General features: G+C 54.1%; 8 protein-coding genes across 8 annotated transcripts; 4 read left to right on the top strand and 4 right to left on the bottom strand.

Moving 5' to 3' along the window:
- Positions 1-62: 62 nt before the first annotated feature.
- Positions 63-1,679, bottom strand: BDY24DRAFT_395492 (zinc finger MYND domain-containing protein). Its single transcript, XM_076641309.1, has 6 exons — positions 1,452-1,679; positions 1,322-1,348; positions 967-1,224; positions 474-830; positions 345-372; positions 63-234 (listed from the first exon to the last, which is right to left on the bottom strand). Exons 1-6 carry the CDS (start codon positions 1,575-1,577, stop codon positions 176-178), a joined length of 855 nt encoding a protein of 284 aa, XP_076494780.1. The 5' UTR covers positions 1,578-1,679; the 3' UTR covers positions 63-175.
- On the top strand, positions 1,573-4,681 carry AVT2 (Avt2p). The gene is made up of 14 exons (XM_076642841.1): positions 1,573-1,970; positions 2,135-2,396; positions 2,485-2,507; positions 2,631-2,776; positions 2,851-2,950; positions 3,040-3,210; positions 3,294-3,439; positions 3,533-3,587; positions 3,681-3,781; positions 3,854-3,967; positions 4,056-4,099; positions 4,202-4,266; positions 4,352-4,410; positions 4,494-4,681. The coding sequence occupies exons 1-14, from the start codon at positions 1,694-1,696 to the stop codon at positions 4,662-4,664; spliced, it is 1,734 nt and encodes a 577-aa protein (XP_076494779.1). The 5' UTR covers positions 1,573-1,693; the 3' UTR covers positions 4,665-4,681.
- Positions 4,677-6,154, bottom strand: BDY24DRAFT_395487 (uncharacterized protein). The gene is made up of 5 exons (XM_076641308.1): positions 5,989-6,154; positions 5,734-5,920; positions 5,270-5,644; positions 5,164-5,181; positions 4,677-5,082 (listed from the first exon to the last, which is right to left on the bottom strand). Coding segments are annotated over exons 1-5 (822 nt in total). The 5' UTR covers positions 5,991-6,154; the 3' UTR covers positions 4,677-4,842.
- Positions 6,155-7,511: 1,357 nt separating this feature from the next.
- Positions 7,512-10,311, top strand: CCT8 (chaperonin-containing T-complex subunit CCT8). The gene is made up of 10 exons (XM_076641307.1): positions 7,512-7,592; positions 7,672-7,762; positions 7,886-8,022; positions 8,109-8,201; positions 8,294-8,345; positions 8,484-8,738; positions 8,911-9,059; positions 9,139-9,756; positions 9,858-9,995; positions 10,131-10,311. Exons 1-10 carry the CDS (start codon positions 7,539-7,541, stop codon positions 10,176-10,178), a joined length of 1,635 nt encoding a protein of 544 aa, XP_076494777.1. The 5' UTR covers positions 7,512-7,538; the 3' UTR covers positions 10,179-10,311.
- BDY24DRAFT_127567 (uncharacterized protein) lies at positions 9,981-11,429 on the top strand. The gene is made up of 4 exons (XM_076635971.1): positions 9,981-9,995; positions 10,131-10,820; positions 10,947-10,972; positions 11,044-11,429. The coding sequence occupies exons 2-4, from the start codon at positions 10,280-10,282 to the stop codon at positions 11,275-11,277; spliced, it is 801 nt and encodes a 266-aa protein (XP_076494776.1). The 5' UTR covers positions 9,981-9,995; positions 10,131-10,279; the 3' UTR covers positions 11,278-11,429.
- On the top strand, positions 10,961-12,567 carry BDY24DRAFT_395481 (uncharacterized protein). The gene is made up of 6 exons (XM_076641306.1): positions 10,961-11,230; positions 11,308-11,383; positions 11,463-11,643; positions 11,736-12,119; positions 12,205-12,222; positions 12,314-12,567. Coding segments are annotated over exons 2-6 (759 nt in total). The 5' UTR covers positions 10,961-11,230; positions 11,308-11,381; the 3' UTR covers positions 12,488-12,567.
- Positions 12,568-12,597: 30 nt separating this feature from the next.
- On the bottom strand, positions 12,598-13,986 carry BDY24DRAFT_395476 (zinc finger MYND domain-containing protein). Its single transcript, XM_076641305.1, has 6 exons — positions 13,853-13,986; positions 13,712-13,756; positions 13,395-13,634; positions 12,913-13,320; positions 12,818-12,845; positions 12,598-12,731 (listed from the first exon to the last, which is right to left on the bottom strand). Exons 1-6 carry the CDS (start codon positions 13,964-13,966, stop codon positions 12,673-12,675), a joined length of 894 nt encoding a protein of 297 aa, XP_076494774.1. The 5' UTR covers positions 13,967-13,986; the 3' UTR covers positions 12,598-12,672.
- Positions 13,987-14,669: 683 nt separating this feature from the next.
- Positions 14,670-17,057, bottom strand: ECM2 (Pre-mRNA-splicing factor ECM2; the record flags this gene model as incomplete). Its single annotated transcript, XM_076642759.1, has 9 exons — positions 14,670-14,824; positions 14,939-15,065; positions 15,242-15,330; positions 15,438-15,493; positions 15,777-15,987; positions 16,086-16,165; positions 16,287-16,345; positions 16,684-16,793; positions 16,967-17,057. The coding sequence occupies 9 exons, from the start codon at positions 17,055-17,057 to the stop codon at positions 14,670-14,672; spliced, it is 978 nt and encodes a 325-aa protein (XP_076494773.1).
- Between the last annotated feature and the right edge of the window lie 3,705 nt (positions 17,058-20,762).

Raw genomic sequence — 20,762 nt, 5'->3', positions numbered from 1 at the left:
TCCGACAGGGGTGCTTGCCGATGGAGTCTAGAAGAGAGAAGTCTCAAGCGTAGAAACTGAGTGTCATGAAAGGATGAAATCCATTTGAAGCAGAACTTCTCGACGTCAAAACTCCCTCCTGCATGCGACGACGCGACCGATTCCGACAACCGAATCTCCCTCCCTCCGTCCTCCCTCACCACCCAGCAGGGAAGCAGAGCTTCTTGTGACGTTTCCAATCGAGTTTTTGATGTTCTGTGGACGGGAAGTAGGACGAGAACGGAACAATCAGCGGGGCGGAGTCGATCGACGACGCGAGAGGAAGACGTAGAAAGGAGAGAAGGAGTTTGTACAGTAGTACTGACCCCTTGAGCAGTAGAGAGAGGAGAGACACTGATTGTCGAAACGGAGAAAAACGAGGGAAGAGCCAGTCAGGGACGAGAGCGAAGAAGCTAAGAGAGGTAAGAGAGAAGGAGACGACGTCGCGAACTCACTCGAGCACACACCTTCATTTCCGAGGCCTTACAACATGAAGTTGTTACGTTGGGCCCCGAGAGAGCAAGGGCACATATCTCCCAGTTCTCGGAGCTGAACCTCGATGTCCAGGCGACCAGATCCCACTCCTGCATCGTCAATTCCTGGATGTAGGACACGATGTGCACGTCCGAAGGAGGGATACGGTCGGAAGAGGAGGAGAGGAGAGGTAGCCGAAGAGAGATAGCTCTCTTTTCCTCGGCTGAGAAGGAGGGGAGGTCCTTCTGGCTCAAGGGCGGGTCGGCAGCGAAGACTTCAGCGAGAATCGCGAGGATCAAGCCGATATTGGTGAGACAGGATTTGGGGATGTGGTCGATCTGAATCGAGATTGGAGTAGAAAACAGTCAGTCACGGTGCTACGGCGCTTTTTGGAATCGGGAGGAAGAAACGGAGGGGTGAAGAGGAACGCGTCGACGAGGATGAGGCAAGAAACGAGAAAGGAAACGAACTCACTTCAGCTACATCCAACGGGAATCTCTTCAGAGATCTCAGAACGGTCCAAAAGGTGTCTCGCACGTCCGAAGAATGTTCTCGAACGAACCTGTGCCAGTTGTGAGAGGAGATTGCTGCCGCATTGAAAGCGTTGATGATTGGGGAGAGGATGTAAAACGATTGAAGCCTACTAAAGCTTGGTTCGATCAAGGCGGCCGCTTCAACGCCAGCAAGAAGGGTGCGATGAAGAGAGGGAAGGTAATCTGAACAGAAGGCTGCCTGCATTCGAAGGGGAGGAAGAGAAGATCAGTGAGATACAGGCGAGCGAGCGAGGGAGACGGGGCCGTTCTGGGGGAGAGACGAGTGTAAAACCAACCCAGAATTCTTGACTCAGATCCGATGCCTACGACGGTATAAAACTCTGTCAGGATACGTTTCTAGTATCGAAGAGAAGAGCAAGAAAGAGGAGAGAAACGAGAGGAAGAAGGGAGCACGACCTCACTCACCACGATGAGCCGATTCACTTTCGTCGCTTCTTCCGAGGTCATCACAGGACCTGCAGGGCCATCGAGACCGGGCGACAAGCCCATCAAAGAAGCCAATTCCGATGGAGTGATGGATGAAGAGGTCATCTTGAAGGAAGGAAGGAGGGAGATGATGGAGGTTGGAAGCTGAACTGTTTCGCTCCTCCCTCTCTCCCTCTCCCTCCCTCCCAACAGTGACGCCTCGTTCAGTTTTTCGTTTCCGGATGGCACCCTCTCAGCCCACCTACAGTCAGCTCCCTCTTCTGAACACCAACAGCGACATTTTCTCTCTCGACGACGAGGACGACGACTCTACGCCCACGGAAACAACCGCGAGAGGCCAGCAGCCACCCCCTTCGACGGTCGACGGACTCGTCCCTTACTCGGACGATAGAGAAGAAGGAGAAGGACGGGATGAGATGGAGCTGAGGAGTGTGAGCCCATCGTATAGTGCAGGAGCGAGAATGCCTCTGAGGAGTACAATACAGAGCAGAGAACTAGGTACGTTTCGTCTCGAGCTCATCGAAGGAAGGAAGGGAACGAGCTCACCTCGTTCTGGGATCTCTCTCAGAGAACGACCTCCATCCTTCCTCTCGAACTCCTTCACGACCTGTAGAGCTAACCCTAACATTGCCTCTCGCCCTCGCCGTCTGTTTCTCTTTCAGAATACGACCTCGACGACGAGGAGATGGATTCCAACGGCTCGTCCGCAACCATCAACGCTTCCTCTCACGTCCCTCTCCTCGTCGGCCCTCTCTCGAACTCGCTACGGAGAAGTCAAGACGGATCTGGAACTGGAACGGGAGGGAGAGGGATCATTGGAGCATCGGGTGGAAGGAGGAGAGCTGGAGCAGAAGGGGAGGAGGAGGATGATCGGCCAGAGTGGTTGAAGAAGGGAGGAGGGATGGTCTCTGGAATCGCCAACATGTCAGTCCAGGAGCTTCCTTCTGGAACTAATATGGAGCTAGCCGGAATGAGATCGATAAACTTACTTCTCTCTACTTTCTTCTCGCAGGGCTAACTCAATCCTAGGAGCTGGTGAGCTTGCGTTCTCCCTTCATCGCTTTCAGCCCAGCTCGGAAACTGCGACGCGACCTTCAAACCCTTCTTCCCTCCCAAAAGCTGAACCCTCTTCACGTGTCTTCTTTGTCGATTCCTCAGGTATCATCGGACTCCCTTACGCCGTCGCTGAAGCTGGCTTCGTGACGGGTTTGGCGCTGCTCGTCGTCCTCTGTCTCGTCACCGACTGGACGATTAGACTCATCGTTTTGAACGCGAAGCTCTCGGGTAGGAATTCGTATATAGAGGTCAGTCCCTCTTCTATTCACTCTTCGTTACGCTGTACTGGTTGCTGACTCTCGCTTTGTTTGCGGCGAATTAGATCATGGGCCACTGCTTCGGTCAACCAGGTCGAGCCGGAGTTTCGTTCTTTCAATTCGCTTTTGCTTTTGGAGGGATGTGTGCTTTTGGAGTCATTATCGGTCAGTACATCTCTTCTGCGTAGTCGACTGTCGAAGTAGTCGTACCGAGACTGAAACTGGTGTCGCGTCTACCCTTTCCTCTTTTCCAGGCGACACCATCCCTCACGTTATCGCTTTCGTCTTCCCCTTCCTCCACTCCGTCCCAGTCCTCTCGCTATTCGTCGACCGATCCTTTGTGATCTTCCTCGCAACGGCCGCTGTTTCATACCCTCTCTCCCTGCATCGAGATATCTCGAAACTGTCGAAGGCGTCGGGCATCGGTTCGTCTCTTCCTCCCCGTCTTCCTCTCTCGCCTCCCTTTCGAATGCTCATCATCGACTCTTCGCATTTGGTCTTTCTGTAGCTCTCTTCGGAATGCTCGTGATCGTCTGCTCGGTTTTGATCGAAGGATCGAGGGTCTCGCCGGAGATGATGGGCTCGTCGAGCGAGCGGTTCACGTTCATTCGTCCTAGAGTCTTCGAGGCCATTGGAGTCATCAGTTTTGCATTCGTGAGTCACCAGCTCTCTTCAGCGTATCCGAATATGGCGAATTTGGAGCGAACGGTTCGGCTGACACGACGCGTCTTTCCTCTCCCCTTCCAGGTTTGCCACCACAACTCACTTCTCATTTACGGAAGTCTTCAAACACCTACACTAGGTAGGTTCATTTCCGCCTTCTCCTCTTTCGTCCTCCGTCGGCCTGCTCGAGATCTCGGTCCTGACTTTCGTTCCTCTCCGTTTTCATTCTCAGACCGTTTCGCCTACGTCACCCACATCTCAACAGCCATCTCGCTCGTAGCGTGCGTTGCTATGGCTCTCTCTGGGTTTCTCGTCTTCACGGACAAGACCCAAGTTCGTCTCCTCTCGTTCGTCGAAGCTCTCCCTCCCTTCGAGCGCTGACCTCTGTTGTCTCGTCTCGTTCAGGCCAACATCCTCAACAATTTTCCTCAAAACGATATCCTGATCAACATCGCTCGACTGTGCTTCGGACTCAACATGTTTACAACGCTGCCGCTGGAGGCGTTCGTTTGTAGAGAGGTTCGCTCGATTCTCCTTCTGGGTCGCCCTCGTTCGTTTCGCTTCGAAGAGCTCACCTGTTTCGTCCCGCTCGCTTCCTCTTTCAAAGGTCATCGAATCCTACTTCTACGCCGACGCTGAGTTCAGTCAGAAGTGAGTTCTTCTTCCTTCTCTCCCTTTCTTCGTTCTCGATCCATCGAGCAAGTCAAATCGGGCGAACGCTGACCCTTCTACCGTCCTTGCTTCTTCCTGCAGGCGCCACGTGATCATCACAACTGCTGTTGTCTTCTCGACAATGTTCATCTCTCTCATGACCTGCGGTACGCTCATTTCTCCCGAACGAAACCTCGTCCGAACAGACGCGTCGCTGACCTCGCCTCCCTTTCCCTCTTCTTCCTTCTTCAGATCTCGGAATCGTACTAGAACTCACAGGAGGACTCTCAGCCACAGTGTTAGCCTTCGTCGTACGTCTCTTTCGTTTTTGCCTCCCTCCTCTCTCGCCTCATCTGGTCTCGCTGACCCTTCTCTCTCTCCTTCACTTGCTCAGTTCCCCGCCGCCTGCTTCATCAAACTCTCCGACGCACCCAACCTCTCCATGACCAAAATCCCAGCCTGGATCTGTACGGCGTTCGGGATGCTGGTGATGGTTCTTTCGGCTGGGTTGAGTTTGGGGAAGGCGTTTGGAGAGGGAGGAGGAGATCAGTTGACGTGCTCTTGATGGGATGCGTTGCGTTGAATCAAGCTAGGGCTCTGATATGGGCCGGAGAGGAACGGTGCGAGGAACGAGGCGAGGGATGAGAGACAAACGAAACGACGGAAAGACGCCTCGACTGCAGGTCGTAAGTTCATCAAGATCGTCCCTCTCCTCTCCAATCCAAACCGCTACCAAAGCTAGGCTACACTATCCCTTCCGTCTGCCTCGAGGGCTGGGATCTCTTCTCCTTCACGTCCTCTCCGAACTTGAGATCAATCTCGAGATACGAAGGAGGAAGGTCGACTGATTCCTGATTGGTCGTTGAGGTTCCGTTTTGCTGCTGCCCCTGCTGAATCTTCTCTCCCGAGTGGACGTTGGAGGTGACGACAATAGGCATGAAAGGATCGACTTTGAGATCGTTTCGAGAACCTCGGAGTGGGAGCTGAGAGATGAAGGAACGAGGCGAGGAGAGAAGTCAGCTTGGACGCGTCGACGAAAGGGAGAAGCGAGGGAAGAGACGAACTTTCAAACTGACGTGATACTGTAAGATTGAAAGATGAAACGGCATGTCAGCTCCACAGAAGAGAAGGAAGGGGAGAAAGTGGGGTTCCGTCGCGTCGAAAACTCACGTCGCACGCCAGCAACCCTCTCGTGCTCCCGACGCTGAAGCTCGGTACAGCAGCTCCTCCGATCATCAACTCCCCAGCCACTACTATCTCTCCACCCCATCTGCTTTCCCCTCGGTCTCGTTTCCATTCCGGAGGAGTGTACCACGTCCTCGGTTCCGTTCTGAGGTCGAGGAGAGGGCCGACAGTTTGGGAGAAGCTCTGGTTCTCTCCGTGAGCTTTGGCGAAGACGTCTCGGACGAGGGTGAGCTCTAGGCTGGATATCGAAGGAAGTTTGAGTTGAGGAGGTGGTCTTCCCGGAGGAGCGAGGAGGAGGATCGAGAGGTGGTACGGGACGGGGTGGTTGCGAGGGAGAGCATGGATCGAGGGAAGGGAGAGCTGCGAGACGGTAGTGAAGTGAGGGAAGAGAAGAGAGTGAGGCATCAGCTGAAACGATTATCGACACACTTGAAGACGAAGAAGCGCACCTTGACAACAACACGCGACTTCTTCCCAAACATCGACTGTCGAAACTCGGCTTCCGCCACGGTGGTACGGAAGCCATCCTGTTGAGTTGGCGGGGGCGGAGGATTTGGAGAGACGACCCCTTTCTCGGTTGAAGGATGAGGGAGCAGAGGTGGAGGCAGGTGAAAAGGGTGAACGAGAGAGGGTTGCCTGATACGAACGCGTCGAAGGTCAGCACGAGTTCGTCGAGCATAGAGAGAGGTCGAAGAGCAACGCACATGTAGATGAAAGGAAGAACAACTCTCTCGTCTATAGAGAGCAACGCAGCCTTCTTCCCAGTGATTTTGATGAAATCTGAGGAGAAAGGAGAACGGAAAGTGTCAGCGAACCGCGGGAAGAAAGCAGAGCCTTTGGAACTCACAAGCGATCCTCCCGACTTGATGACCCAGAGCACTGCCTCCTCTTGTACCTCCTTCGAAGCTAGGAGGTAGACTGAGCTCGACTGGAGGTAGGATGAAGTGAAAAGGGAGCTGAATTGTGGGAGGAGGGAGATTTGGGTCGGGAAGAGGTTGGGCTCGAGCTTCCCACAGAGTTTTGTCGTCCGAGTACTGAAGAACGGAAAGGCCAGCTGGTCAGTTTCTACCAGGAATCGGAAAATACAGGAAAGCGAACAGACCAGTCGAACCGTCTCGACTCTTCCCTCTGTTTTAAGCGAGTCAAACCAAATCGATGAGCTCCCGTTCGCCTCTCCTCCTCTCTTTCTGCCTATGCTTGTGCTGTTACTTTCGAACTCACCCCGACTGTTGTTGGAAGCCCCTTGAGTCCTGTAGTAGGTCGAGACCTGAACGACTCTGAGTTTGGCGACGACAGAGGCCATCTTGAGAGCTTTCTGTTCCCCGTTCATCTTCGATTGGGCTGAAGCGAGCGTGAGATTGACAGTCCCTTTGACGGTGTCTCCTGCAGTATAGACTCGAGATAGCCCCTCGGGGAAGTCGACTCGGATGAGCTTGTTGCTGGTGCTGAACATTCGAGAGGGGGAGGAAATCGATGGTGAGCGTCAGAGGGAAAGAGAAGAGAGGGAAGGAAGGAAGGGTCGATTTCGGTGAGCTCGAACTTCGTCGGCTCGCTTCCGTCGAGCGGAAGGTAAGTCACCAGATGTCTACGAAGCTTATTAACCGAAGCGACGCAGTGGAAAGTAAAGGCCGAATGCTTCTCGAAAGCGACGTTGCATTTTTTCTTTCGGGCGAGAGAGGAGAGGAGGATGTCAGGCTGCCGAAGTGGTCCCGTCTGCCTACTGCCTTCGCGTTGTCCCTCAGGAACGGGGGGTATATCACTGAGGTCCTCTCAAGCTGGATTTCAAGTTTCGATGTATCCGAAGTTGAAGGCAAGATCCGATGTTATCTAGATAAAGACGGAAAGAGTTGGGACGACGCGTCGAGCGCGTTCCTCGAAACACAAAGGAAGACTTCCCGGAGGCCAGTCTTCGATCGAGAAGTGAACTCAGCGTTAAATTCAACGTAGGGAAGATCTCTGCATTCTCAGAGAGGCCGAGAGAACGATGCCTGAGGAAGGCACAGAGCCGACGCGATGGAATGGTCTCGTTCTCGCCTCAAACTTTTCTCGTTTTCTTTTCGCCAAAGTCAGACTTGAGTTGCCCAACATAACCTTCGTCTTCATGGGTCAATCCAGCTCCCAAAACTCGACGAGAGAACAAGGTAAAATCAGCCATGGAAGGTTGTGGAGGGAAGGTCGCGACTCTGGAAAGTCGAAGGAGAGCTCTCCTCCCCCGCCCTCCCTTCAACACCCATCTTCCCCTTCCCTTCCAACTATGTCTCTCAAAGTCCCAAAGCCTCAGGCTGGTCTCTTCAAGGACGGCTTCAAGGCCAGTCAAATCCTATACCTCTCAGCTTGAAAGAACGGTCGAGCTCACTTCCTTCCCTTCGACGTTCTCTTCTTTTCAGCATCTTTCTGGTTTGGAGGAAGCCGTTCTCCGTAACATTGAGGCCGTAGGAGAGCTCTCAGAGATCGTCAGGACTTCTTTCGGACCCAACGGTGAGTCTAGTTCCATGCCCTTGCGAAGTTGAAGCTGAAGGAAGAGGGTCAAGAAGAGGTGAAGGAAGGGAAGGAAAGATGAAGCTGACACGTCCCCTCCCTCCGTCTTCTTTACCTCTGCAGGTCGAAACAAGCTCATCATCAACCACATCAACCGACTTTTCGTTACTTCTGATGCTGCTACCATCATTCGGGAGATCGAGGTCGTTCATCCTGCTGCTAAACTCCTCGTAGGAGCCAGTCAAGCTCAGGAGGCTGAGGTTCGTTCCCTTCCTTCCTCGCCTTCTTTCCTTTCTCCTTCCTCGACCTCATATACTCTCCTGACTCTCGCTCTTCGCCCACATAGAACGGAGACGGAACCAACTTTGTCCTCATCTTCGCTGGAGCTCTCTTGAAATCGGCTGTCAACCTTCTCGTCATGGGCCTGCATCCATCAGAGGTGAGCTTTCGTCGCCTTTCCTTCCTCCTTCGCTCCGTCCCTCGCCTTCAAAGATCTCTTGAGCTGACTTCATACGTTCTTACTCTCATCAGGTCATCCTCGGATACGAGCTCGCCGCCGACAAGTGCCGAGAGGAGCTCGAGAGTCAGTACACCTCCGTTTTGACCTTCGACCTTCCATCCCTTCCTTCTTTCCCTCCTCCTACCTTGCCCCTCCCACCAGCCGATCTTTCTCGAGCTTCCATCTGACCATGTTCTCATTCGCGCCTCTCCCTACATGCAGCTCTCCAAGCTATGGAACTTCCCCTCCCCCCTTCCCTTTCCACCCTCGCCAAAGCCCTCTCTCCTTCCATCGCCTCCAAGCAGCCTGGAAACGAGGACTTCCTCTCCGAGCTCGTCGCCGAAGCTTCCCTCGCCGTGATGCCCAAGAACCCCAAGGACTTCAGCGTCGATGCTGTTCGAGTGGTCAAGATTCTCGGTGGATCGTTAAGCCAGAGCAGGGTTGTTCGAGGAATGGTCTTCGGAAGGGAGCCTGATGGTGAGTTTGAGCTTGATTTCTCGGCTCGAAGGTTGGACTGGTTGGTCGGACGACTGCTGTAGGAGGCATGGGACGTTCGAGAGTGCGACTGGCCTTCTGGCGATGCCGTTGATGATGCTCTGGGAACTGGAGGAAGGAAGAGAAAGCTGACCTCTCGACTTCGACTTCTCAGGTATCGTCAAGAAGGGACTCAAGCTGAAGGTCGCCGTCTACACCTGTGGACTCGATATCTCCCAGACCGAGACCAAGGCTACCGTTCTCCTCAAGAACGCCGGAGAGATGCTCGACTTCACCAAGGGAGAGGAGAAGCAGATGGAGAACGTGAGCTCGACTTTCCCTTCCTTCCTTCTTCCCTCGTCCGACCTCGCTGACCTCTGACACCCTCTTCGCACTCTCCCAGATTTTCCAAGAGATCGCCGACTCGGGAGTCAAGCTCATCATCGCCGGATCCGGTATCGGAGACCTCGCCCTTCACTACCTCAACCGACAGGGAATCGCCGTTCTCAAGGTCCTCTCCAAGTTCGACCTTCGTCGTCTCTGCCGAGTCTGTGGAGCCACCCCTCTCGCCCGAGTCGGAGCTCCTACCGCTGAGGAGGCTGGACACGTCGACATCCTCGAGACCATCGAGATCGGAGGAGATCGAGTCACCGTTCTTCGACAGGAGGCTGAGGAGCGAACTCGAACCGCAACCATCGTCCTTCGAGGAGCTACCGCCAACCACTTGGACGACCTCGAGAGGTCGATCGACGACGGAGTCAACACCGTTAGGAGTCTGCTGAAGGATGGACGACTGGTTCCTGGAGCTGGAGCTACCGAGATCGAGCTGGCGAAGAGGATTGGAGAGCTTGGAGAGAAGACGCCTGGGTTGGCTCAGCACGGAATTAGGAAGTTCGCCGAGGCTTTGGAGGTTGTGCCTAGGACGCTGGCGGAGAACGCTGGGTTGGATGCTTCGGAGGTGATCAGTGCGCTGTACAAGGCTCACTCGGAGGGAAACTCGGACGTTGGAGTTGACATCGACGTGAGTTCCTTTCTCTCGTCTCTTCGAGCTTCTCTTTTCTTCACACCTTCAGCTCACTGATTCTTTCTTCAATCTCCCCTCTATTTCCTCTTTCCTTTCAGGGAAACCTCAACGGAACCATCGGAACCATCGCCCACTCCATCCTCGATCCTCTCGCTCCCAAATCCTACGCCATCAAGCTCGCCGTCGACGCCGCCGTTTCCGTTCTTCGAGTTGATTCCATCATCGTCGCCAAGCAGGTTCGTTTCGTCTCCCTTCTTTCCTCCTGTCAAAAGACAACACGCGTCGTCGCTCTTCTCTTCTCACTTCTCCTTTTTTTCCCTCTCGTCGCACTCGCTAACTCGATTCCCTGCTTTTGCGTGTTTCTACAATAGGCTGGTATCGCCCCACCGAAGCAGAACCCCGACTGGGACCAGGACTAGTTGGAGAACGAGAAGGAAAAGGAAACCCGGGTGAGAGGTCGAGGAGGACGAGGACGAGGAAGGGATGAAAACGGCGCGATTGGTGACCGACAACTTTTAGAATGAGCATCAACGCTATCCGTTCGGGTGGGTTTGGTATCGGGAAAGAATTCCGTCCTGTGGAAGTGCGAGAAAGAGAGAGAGAGGAGAGGGAAGTGGCCTTCGACGGCGTTGACCTCGAGTCTTCTGCTTCGAGCGATTCTTCGATTCAAAGTCACCTTCAAGGAAACCTTCACGCTGCCTCACCACTAGAATTTCCGAGTCGGTTACGTCGGCATCGTCGGGTGACTACCCTTCAAAGCACCGACCGCTCTTTCTCCTCCTCTTTCGAGCTGACCGAAACGCTCCTTCACCCTCCGACTTCCACCACCCTCATGGCTCCCCTCTTCATCTCCAGCACCCATCTCGTCTACGCCGACTTCCCCGACGGTCTCTCTCAAGTCTTCACGGCTGGCGATATCGTTCGAGGGACGGTGAACTTGACACTCGCCTCTCAGGAGGGCAAGAAGGGGAAGCAGCAGCAGCTGAAGATCGAGTCAGTTTCTGCGAAGCTGAGGGTAGTGCAGACTTCGACGTATTATAGGAGTTCGAACAACTCGCAAGGCGAGTTGGAGTTCACGTTGTCTACAAAGGTTGGGAGCGAGCTGAGGAGGCAGAGAGTGGAAAGGAGGAAGAAGAAGGAAAGCTCGAGCTCACCGTTTAGTCTCCTCCTTCCTTCTCTTCAAACAGACAGCAGACGAGAGATCGTCACGCTCGTTCGTAACCTCTTTCATTCCTTCTCACTTAGCTTTGAGATGCTGATCGATCTGAGCTCTCTCTGCTGTAGTACTCTCAAGAGCGAACTCTCTGGGAAGCTCGCAGACAGCCGCTTCCAGATCCCAACCTCCCTCCTCCGGTCATCCAGCTTCCGTTCGAGTTTCAGCTCCCTCCTCTCGAGCTAGGACTCCCACCAAGCTTCGAAGGAGGGACCAGATCTGGTAGTGCACTTGGGAGTCAGGTGGGGAGGATAGCTTGTGAGTCGGTCGTGTCTTCCGAAGCTGAGCTCGACGACTGTTGCTGATCGTCGTCGTTCCTCGTTCTCCTCTTTTAGACTTCATCAAGATTCACGGGAAGAAATTTGCGACGTTTTCGATAGACGAGAGGATTACGCTACCTTTCGTTTACATGTCCGTCCTCTCTCTCTCTGCCCTGGCGCCTTTCTGAGCTCGTGCTGACGCTGCTTTCCCATCTTCGACGCGGTTTCAGGCAGCCCTCCCTTGTCCATCCCAGCTTCATCCCTCCTCCGCTCGTCACTCGTCCGACCGAAGAGAGACAAACCTTATCGGCTCATCCCCCACCGCAGCCTGTAGCTGGTTTCCAGACGATGGTCATCGAAAGGGATTTCAGGGAATCGTTGTTCGGGAAGAAGTCGCGTCTCGTCCTGAAGGTTCGTCCATCTCGTGATTTCTCCTTGATCGATCTGGTCTCCCGCTCTCGAAGAGAAATACTGACTATTTTCCTTGATCCTTCGATTCTCAGCTCTCCCTCCCCTCCCTCCCAGCCCTCCCACGAAACAAGTTTATCCCTTTCCACCTCTCTCTCCTCCTCCTCGCTCCTCCCTCTTCCCCGTCCTCTTCCCCACCTCAACTCAGCATGCCCTCCCCCTCCGATCTCCGAATTATTCTTGTTCGCAAAGTCTTCACCAAAGCAAGAGGAGCAAGTCAATCCTTCGACCAAACCGTCGGATCCCTTGTGGACTTCAAAACCGAGCCGCGGGTTTGGTACACCCCTCACGAATGGAAGCACGATCGGGGAGAGAGTCGATGGGGAGGAGAGATCGTTGCTACGGGCGAGATGGTGGTTGGAGGAGCTGCTGGCCCTAGCTTCGGAGTTGGGAGCACGAGAGGGTTATTGAGTTGCGAGGTGAGTCGTTTCGACGCGACGAGCTGAGCTCCGTATCTCTCGCTCGCCCACTGAGTCTCGTTCCACATGTTTTACCACGCTGTAGTACTTTATACGGCTCAAGGTTCGTCCTGTCTCTGCTTCATCGCCCTATTCGCCACTCTCTGACGCGTCGCCGCTGACCTCCTTTCTCCTCTTCCACTTTCCTCAACCAGTTTCCCCTCAAAGGAACGATGAACAACCTCGACGTCAATCCCTTCTTCTCTCTGGTCGTCACTTCCAACGTACAGCTCGGTCAGCAGCAGCCGTCGCTAGCACAAGCAGACCTTCCGCCTGGATACCTCGAGGTGATTGACTCGAAGCTCGGAGAGGACGCGAAGGAGAAGTGATGGCGGAGTCTGGACTTGCGTTTGAGCTTGGAAGAGGATGGAAAGTATGATCTAGTTACGATACTCATGACTTTACGATATCCTAGTCGAAAGGGAGCAAGGGAGGGCGAGATCGAAAAACACGATCAAATCACGACGCGTCGCAAATGTAGCAAGATACGAAAGCTCCAGCACTGACCCTCTCTTCACCAGCTCGGTTGGAAGCAAATTGTTTTGTGAATCTTCCAATGAGCCTTCTGATGCTCTATTTTGGGCGAGGAAAGAAGGAAGAAGCAGCGTCAGTTCGACGTGTCGAGCTGAAAACGGAGAACGGAGCAGAATCGAGCGTACCTCTAGAGCAGTAACGAATAGAAAGGCACTACGAGAGCACGAACGATCGAATGGTCAGATAGGTCTCAATCAAAGGAACAGAACAAAAAACTCACTCGACTACAAGCCTTCATCTCCTCTCTTCCTCCCAACCTCGAACACTCTCGTTCTCCCATCCCAAACTTGTTCTTCGCATACTCGCATCCCCACCAAACCGTCCCTCCCTTGTTCGCCAGCAGCCTAGTCTTGAACCCTGCCAAGTCCTCCTTCGCAGTAGAGCTTGCGAGAGCGTAACAGTGAGCACCACTCTGTGCCAATTCGCTGTAGGCCGTCGCAGGGAGAGCGGCCTTGAGGCCCGGGATCCCTGCTAGAACCCTGACTGCCATCTCCGTGAAACCTTTGCGAGTCGTGAAGCTGAGAGGAGGGAGACCTGGTTCGGGAAGATGGACGGCGAGGATTTGGGAGAAGACGCGGACGAAGGTGAGGAAGTGAGGGAAGAAGCGACGAGGAAACACGTGGTTGTTCTGCGTCGTATCCACAACAAAGAAGCTCTAGTCAGCTCAGAGCTCGAGAACGAAAACAGGGGGAGAGAAATGACGTTGTAGACCCATTGTGGAAGATTTGCAGCTCGTTCGGTGAGGATGAGGTAGAAGGAGCGGGCTTCGTCTGGGTGGTCGCGAACGAAGCGAGGACAAGCTGAGACTAGAATGAGATTTCCTGCCCAGATCGTCATGTCGATCCAGAATATCAAGGTGTCCTCGTCTTCCTCTGTGAGGACGAAAGGGGTCTGGAAGTAGGTACGAAGGAAGCAAGGGAGGTACGAGGCTCCGAGCTCGTTCTTGAACAAAGAAAACGTCGACGAGGTCATCAGCTTCGACTCTCCCTTTCTCTCGCTCCCTCAAGATCGGGTCTCACCCAGAATGACTCAGCTAGATCGCTGCGAGAGTTGAGAGCAATCAACTGAGGATCGAGGAGGGCCAGAAGTCAGCGCTGCGTCTGGGTCAAGGACGAGAGGACGAGATGCGAAAGGGAGGAAGGGAAGGATCAAGGACGAACGATCGCTGATGCTTTATCTCCGTTCGTAGGACCGTGGACTTTGGCGGGTTTGGCGTCGAGACCTTTGGAGAGTCCCAAGAGTGAAGCGAACTCGTCGGCGGTAGAGCGAGCCATGTCGAGCTTTTGGAGAGAGTGACGGTTTGAGGGAAGGAAGGACGAAAAGGGTGAGCTTTCATTTTGGAGAGCTCAACGTCCATCCTCCTTCCCTCCTGCCCCTTCTCACTTTTCCGAGAATATTGCTCCTCTCACTCCCCAAGAGTTTGCTACATCTTTCCGACTTTCACCTGGAATCGACGGTCCAGCAGCTCATCGCTCGCCGTCAGATCTCTTCTCTCGTCGCCGTCGTCTCGTCTCCACGTGAGCTGACCGTTCTATCGCTCTGATCTCTTCCCCCCTGTTAAGCTCATCAAACCTGCGACTGGTCGAACCACAAGAAGATCTGCTGTCGCGCTGGGTGGTGATAAAGGGAGAGGGCTGGCTCGGTCGCGTCGAGGGCGTTTGCTTTTTTTTTTTTTTTTACTCTCTGCGCTCGAACTATAATGGTTGCGACGGCATGTTATCTAGGGGTTCACCTTCTTCTGCTCGAGTTTTTAACCACTATGCAAAACGGGAGCAGAGTCGAGTCGAGGCAAGAAAGACTGCAAGACCACCAGTATCTACCAGGTCGAGAACGACGCGTCTTCTTCTCCCCTCCCCTCTCTCCCTCCTCTCTTTCTCCCTTCTCTCCCGACCAAAAACACACACAAAAAAAGGACACACATAAACCGAAAATCCATCTCGAACCAAAATCCTACACCCACACACCCAAACTCCAAATCTAAGCAGCCGTCTTCTTCGCCCTCGCCCGACCCCAAACGATCTTGGCCTTCTTCCCTCCCACGCTCCCCTGCACGTCCAGTCCTCCCGTTGCCGACAGACCCGAGGCGGCTCGCTCGGCTTTGTCTCGGGTGTGGAAGTTGATGAAGGCGCAGTCTACCAAAAAGAACGAGGAGGGAAGGGGAAGGGAAGGGAATCAGTAAGGTTCGACGCGTTCGTTTTCGTCGAGACGAGAAGTGGTCGGGGAGAGATGAGAAGAGTAGTACTCACGACTCGCCTCGACGAGCACCACACTCTTGATGTCCGTTTGAGCGATGTAAGGGAGGGCTTTGAAGAGGGAGGTTCGGAGGTCGGGTTCGAGGATGGCTGTTGGGAGGGAGAGGAGGAGGAGGGTGGTCTGGAGGCGAGGAGAGGAGAAAGCCGAGTGAAGCGAAGCAAAGGCGAACGTTGGACGAGGGAACAGGGAGATGAGCGAAAAAGGTAGGAGGGAGGAGAGAGGGGAGGAGAGTCAGCACGGGTCTCGACGAGAACGGTTGAGACGAGGAGGGGAGGGAAACGAAGTTGAACACGAACGATGCTCTTATCCTCCGGAGGGACGAGACCCTTCTCGACGGCGTGGTCTCTCAGGATCTTGTTGGCGACAGGGTCGTTTCGTCCGTAGTCTGTAGACGTAAAAGCAAGGGGGTGAGCGGGAGGTTTCGACTTCGACGCGAATGAGAGCAACGAGCAGGAATAGAATGAGAGGATGGGACGAGAAGAGGATACGTACATCGATCCTGAATGTTCTGCTTGGCCATAGTGGTATCTGTTGGTGGGATCTCGTGCCTGTGAGGGGAGAAGACGTGAGAGGGGAAGGGGAAGGAGGTGGTCAGCTCGTGAGCTCTCGTCGATTCGATTCGTTCCGCTTTGTCCCTCCTCCTTCGTCCTCGAGCTCAACCACCGCCTAGCCTTCTCCCTCGCATCCTCCCAGTTTTTCGAGTTCATGCCCATGCCGTCTTCCCTTCCTCGAGCTCGAGCTCCATGCTTCTCTCCCTCTCTCCCTCTCTCCCTCCCCTCCCCTCCCATCCTCCTTCCTCCTTCCTCCCAAACCCAGCTCAACAACACTCACCTAAAAGGACACTCCTTCCCCCTCGTACAATCTCCCTTCAGGAAGAACGAGCAGATATGGGGTCTGTTCCTCTTGTAACTCGGATCCGTCCTCGCCATCGACTTGAGCATCTCCTTCCCTGCCGACGAGGAACGGAGCGAGTCGAGAGCGAGCGTGGAGGAGGAAGTGGACCCGTCGGCGATTTGACGTTCGAGGTTTTGGGCGTAGTATTCTGGTGGGAGTGGGGTGGGAAGTGGAAGGGAAGAAGGAGGGCGAGGTCAGTAAGGAAAGGAGGGAAGGAAGGGGAGGAACGAGAGAGCTCAAACTCACGTTTGTTGATATCACTCGTAGGAGCTTCGCTCATCCTTCCCAAAGCGACGTCTCGGACTTGAGTTGGCAGACCGTATTCCCTACGAGATCACAAGAAAGAAAGTTCAGTCTGAGCTTGAATCGGAGGAGAGGGAAGGAGGGCGGGGAGCTCGCGAGGTCGAACGAAGGGAGGGAAGGAAGAGGAGCTGGAACGGAACGTACAGATCCAGAATGCAGCATTGACAGGTGTTTCGAATCCGAGAGCAGGTGTTGCAGATCTCCTGGAGGAGGCGGGGAGGGAGAGGAAAGGAGAGTCAGCGGGAGTTTGGGAGGGAAGGGGAAGGAGAGGTGGGTGGGACGTGATGAGCTGAGCTGAGCTTCCTTCGTCCGAGGAGAGGTGAGCTCGACCTTCTTCGTGCTCTCTATACATCCAGCAGAGCCCCCTTCGAGCTCTACGCATACTCAAGCTCGCGAACGACCTCTCTCTCTTCTTCTCGGAAGAAGGATGAGCTCAAACGTCTCCACCACCTCGTCCTCCTTCCCTTCTCTCGCTCCCTCTCCTCTCGCTCCTTCTCCCCTCCATCCTCCAACAACCCCAGAAAAGGTATTGTTTACTAACCGTCTTCTTGAACCTCGCGCCTTGTCCTGGATTCCACTTGAACACGGTGAACGGTCGAGTGCAGATCTTGCATTCAGCTCCGTACTCTTGCTTCGACATTCGAACGTAGGCTGATCAAAAGAACGAAAGCAGAGAACCGAGCAGCAACAACGAAAGGAAGGGTCAGCATGTAATACATACGCCCGTGCTCGCAGCTCGAGCTGAGCAGGCTCGAGAAGAAGCAGCGACGGAGAAGAAGGGAAGGGCAAGGCGAGACGAGCTCAACGAAAGGGAAGGAACTCACGATTCGGACCCAAACACGTCTCGCAGAGAACAGGGAAATCCGAGGATTCCACTCCTGCTTTGTTGAGATCTGCTTTGGCGGGACCGGACATTCTGGGAGAAGGAAGAGTGAGGGTGCAGGGTGAGTGCGTAGTGGGTGTTGGGAGAGAGGAGACGGAGGCTGATGACCAAAAAGGGGATTCGTTTCGAGGGAGGAGAAAGTCGAGTTGCCTCCAAACGACCAGCATCGATTCTTTCCAGAAGAAGAAGAAGAGTTTTTTTTTTCCTCTCGAACGTTCGAGGAGTGGATGAGCTGAGTAGAGGAGCTTGGATGTTCGGATAGAGGAAGAGAGGAAAGAGGGGAGCTTTACCCGCGACCTCCCTCGTCCCTCTCTCCTTCCAGCATCCATCCTCCTCTCGTCTTCTCGTCTAGCTATCCGTCGTTCCCTCGCCTTCGTTTGTATCTATTCTCTTCTTCTACGCTCCACCCTTCGACAGGAGAGTCGTTCGTCCTCCTCTCATCGTCACGACGTTTCCCGACCTCTTCACTTCCCCTTTTCCCTCTCCATCACGATTCCCTCCCTCTTTCCGAGGTCAGGGAATTGTGGAAGCGAGGTGTCCTCTGGGTGATTGAGGTCGGAATCCTTCGAGACGAGCTAGACGAGGAAAGAAAAGGACTGAAGGGAGGAGAACGGACGACGGTGTGGAGCGGTCGTCCCTTCATCGGCTCTCCTCCCAGGCCCCTCCTCTCTGTATCTTCTCCCTCTCCTTCATATCCACCCTCTTCATTCCCTCTCCCCTTCTCTGCTCTTCTCTATCTTTTCTCTCTCGCGTCCCTGTCTACTCCTCCCCCTCATCAAACTCAGGGAGTCTGCGACCTCCCGACCTCTCCCTCTCGATCTCCACCCGGTCTTCAAGCACGCTTCAAGCTGTTTCACGTTCTGGTTGATTATTGGGTAGGAAGGGTTCGGCTCGTCCTAGTCCTCTCCCTCTCTTCCATCTCTCTCTCTCTCTCACACCATCTTCGTCTTCGAAAGGGGACGAACGGATCGATCGCGCGAAGGGGATGAATTCTCGACCTCTCCTTCCCCTCCTGTTGTGCCGAGCACTCTGATCTTTCCTGTAGAGTTGTTCTGAGCTTCTGGTCCAGTCGATGTGGAGTGAACGGTCGTATTTTCAATGCCCTTTCTTCTCCTCGTCGCGCTCTCTCTCTTCCCACCAAATCTTGTCCCAGCGACTTCCCGATCGCCTCGACCATCCTACTGAACCAGATTCGAAACTCTCTTCCCCTGCGAACGGGCGGGAGAGTTTGGGTCGGGTCCTTGTTGGAGACGGTGCGATCGGGTTGGCTGCGTCTCTCGTTTGATCGTTCTTGCTTTCTCGAGGCTGAAGCTTTCTCGACCTGTCTTCTTCTTGCTCTCATCCAACCAAGCTGCTCGTTGGAACAGCGCACGTAGATGAAAATTGGGAAGACGAGAAGTCGAGTCGCCTCGCCTGCCCGGTCGAGGCGCCGGAGCAGACGCGTCTCGTCTCGTTTCTTCGTTCGTTCACTTCGTCTCGCTGAAACTCGAGCGTGAGCTTGGAGTGGATTTTTGACCTTCCTCTTCCTATTCTAAACCGCTTCCCAACGATCAGGTCAGAAGTACCGACGGTTTGATGCTTTAGGATGTCTAGGAGAGAGGTCGAATCTCGAGACGCGTCTCTTTCTCCCTCCTCAGTCTTTTTCATTCACCTCGTTCCCCACCTCTATCTATCTCGAGTTCCCCAAAGTAGATTTCCGACCCCTCTCCCTCCCCAGTCTTCATCCACACACAGGGAAGGATCTCGGCATGGGATCCTCGTGCTGGATGATTGGGGGTCGACCGTGGTCGAATCTCGAACGCGTCTTCTTTCTTCCCCTCTCTTTTTCGTCGAGTCTTCCGGCCTTTGGAGTCTAATTCCGGTCTGTTTGTGAAGTTTCTTCAGATCCTTGCGAAAGGAATCTTTGCGTTCAGGTTGAGAGCAGCTGTGAAGATCGGAACTCCTGCAACACCCGCCGTTGTTTCTCTTCGGTTTTTATTTGTCCTTCTTCAGTTCTTCGCCCAGCTTCTTGTCTCCCAGCCAACGGTCCGATCGATCTCACACACGATCGCTCAACGTTGAGCGGGTGAGATGAATGGCTGGGCGTTGACGCGTCGAGTCTGCTTGCTCTTTTCTTTTCTCTCTTGCCACGCTTCAACAACCTTCAGACTGTTCTCTTCGAAGAGGGGATGTTCTGGAAGCTGTCTACCGTGGAAGAGTGTGAAGAAACGAGCTTCGGGGGCGCGGTGCGGTGATGAACGAGAGCGTTGGAGGTTTTAGGGCGAAGAGAAGACGGGGAAAGAAAAAGCAGGCTCAACATCCACGAGCGAAGTTTAGAAGACAGAATCCTGACGTTAGTCAATCGTGACTTCTCTCTTTGTAGCTCTCTCACCAGAGTCGCCGAAGAGTCGAGATCTCACGGTCGACTAGACGTCTCGACTCGTCTTTCTTCCCTGGCCTGGTTCACCGTCTCTCTTCTTTCCTCGTGCATCTCGTCTCTGCGACGTGGTTGGGGTAACTTGGAGCTTATCTGACTCCGTTCTCGCTTCCAGTGAAGAGCGACTACTAGAGTCGGAAGGTCTCAAAGACTCACGTCGAGAGATGGAGAAGCCACCGTTCTCTCGCGCGAACGCGCTGTTGCTTGGTTATTTCCTTTTCCTCTCCTCTCTTCATCTTTTGCTCCTCTCCTTTCTCGTTTTGCTCTGCTCCTATAAATCCTCATCCTCGCCCTCTGTTCTTCTCTCTCCCTCCTCGCTCCTCCAACCTCCTTTGCCTCATCTTTCCCTGCTTCCGCTCCACAGAGGCTCTCCCCCCTTTGAGCGGCTTGAAAACGACGTTTACCTCTCGCTTTGATTGTGGGACCCTTCTGTGGAGGTAACGCTAGCGACCTACCCTCTCTCTCCATCTTCCTCACTCCCACTTGCTCGAAGGTCAGCGACGCACGCGTTTCCGAACTCTCTTGACCACTTCTCGGTCCATCCTGCTCCTCATCTGTTTCTCGAAGGACCGTGAATCCTTCCGGATCAGCTACGTACGTAGAAGACGGACGAGAAGTGGACGAGATGTTTTGTTTTTCTGCCTAAACCGAGTCAAGTCAAGTGGCTTCCATCCCTCGTCACCCCTCTCGTGTCTTCTCGCTGCAGCGACTCCCAGATGAAAACACTCAGAGGACGATGCTTTTGGCTGAGTGAACCCGTCGGAGGTGCCGAGATATGCCTACTCTTCGAAGGGAGGTGAGACGAGAGGAGACGCGTGTAGTTTCAAACTTGTTCTTCACCCGAGCCTGAAATTCCTACCAAGCAGACAATCGAGGTAGAACTCAGTATTCTGCTTTGGACGAGGATTTTGATCGGGTGTTGGTGCAAAGAAATACATCCATCCGAGATGACGAGCTTAGAATTGAGTCGCGTTGAAGGAGACGCGTCCGTCACTCACCTCCTCGGCTTCCTCTGCTGATCCCCACGCCTGCACGAGACGCCCCACTTCTCGAGTCAATTCAGACTCTGAAAGTGGAAGATCCGTCGAATGAGGGAACAGCAGGATCTCAGTTGGCTTTTTGCTCTCTTCGCCGTTGCTCACTTTTCGTTCGTGTGCGACGCGTCCTCTTCTCCTCTCTTTCTCTTCCTTTCTCGAGCACAACTTCGCTCTGTTTTCCTCCCCTTTCCGATTTTCCGCTCGAGAATCAGCGATCACAAAAGCACTGGTGTTTGGCTGATCCTTCGGGAAGAGGAGGCGAGCAAACCAAGTGTGCGTCGGGC

Source organism: Mrakia frigida, assembly GCF_051309035.1.
Source record: "Mrakia frigida strain ATCC 22029 unplaced genomic scaffold BDY24scaffold_24, whole genome shotgun sequence".
NCBI lineage: Eukaryota > Fungi > Basidiomycota > Tremellomycetes > Cystofilobasidiales > Mrakiaceae > Mrakia > Mrakia frigida.
This window is presented reverse-complemented; position numbering and strand designations above follow the sequence as displayed.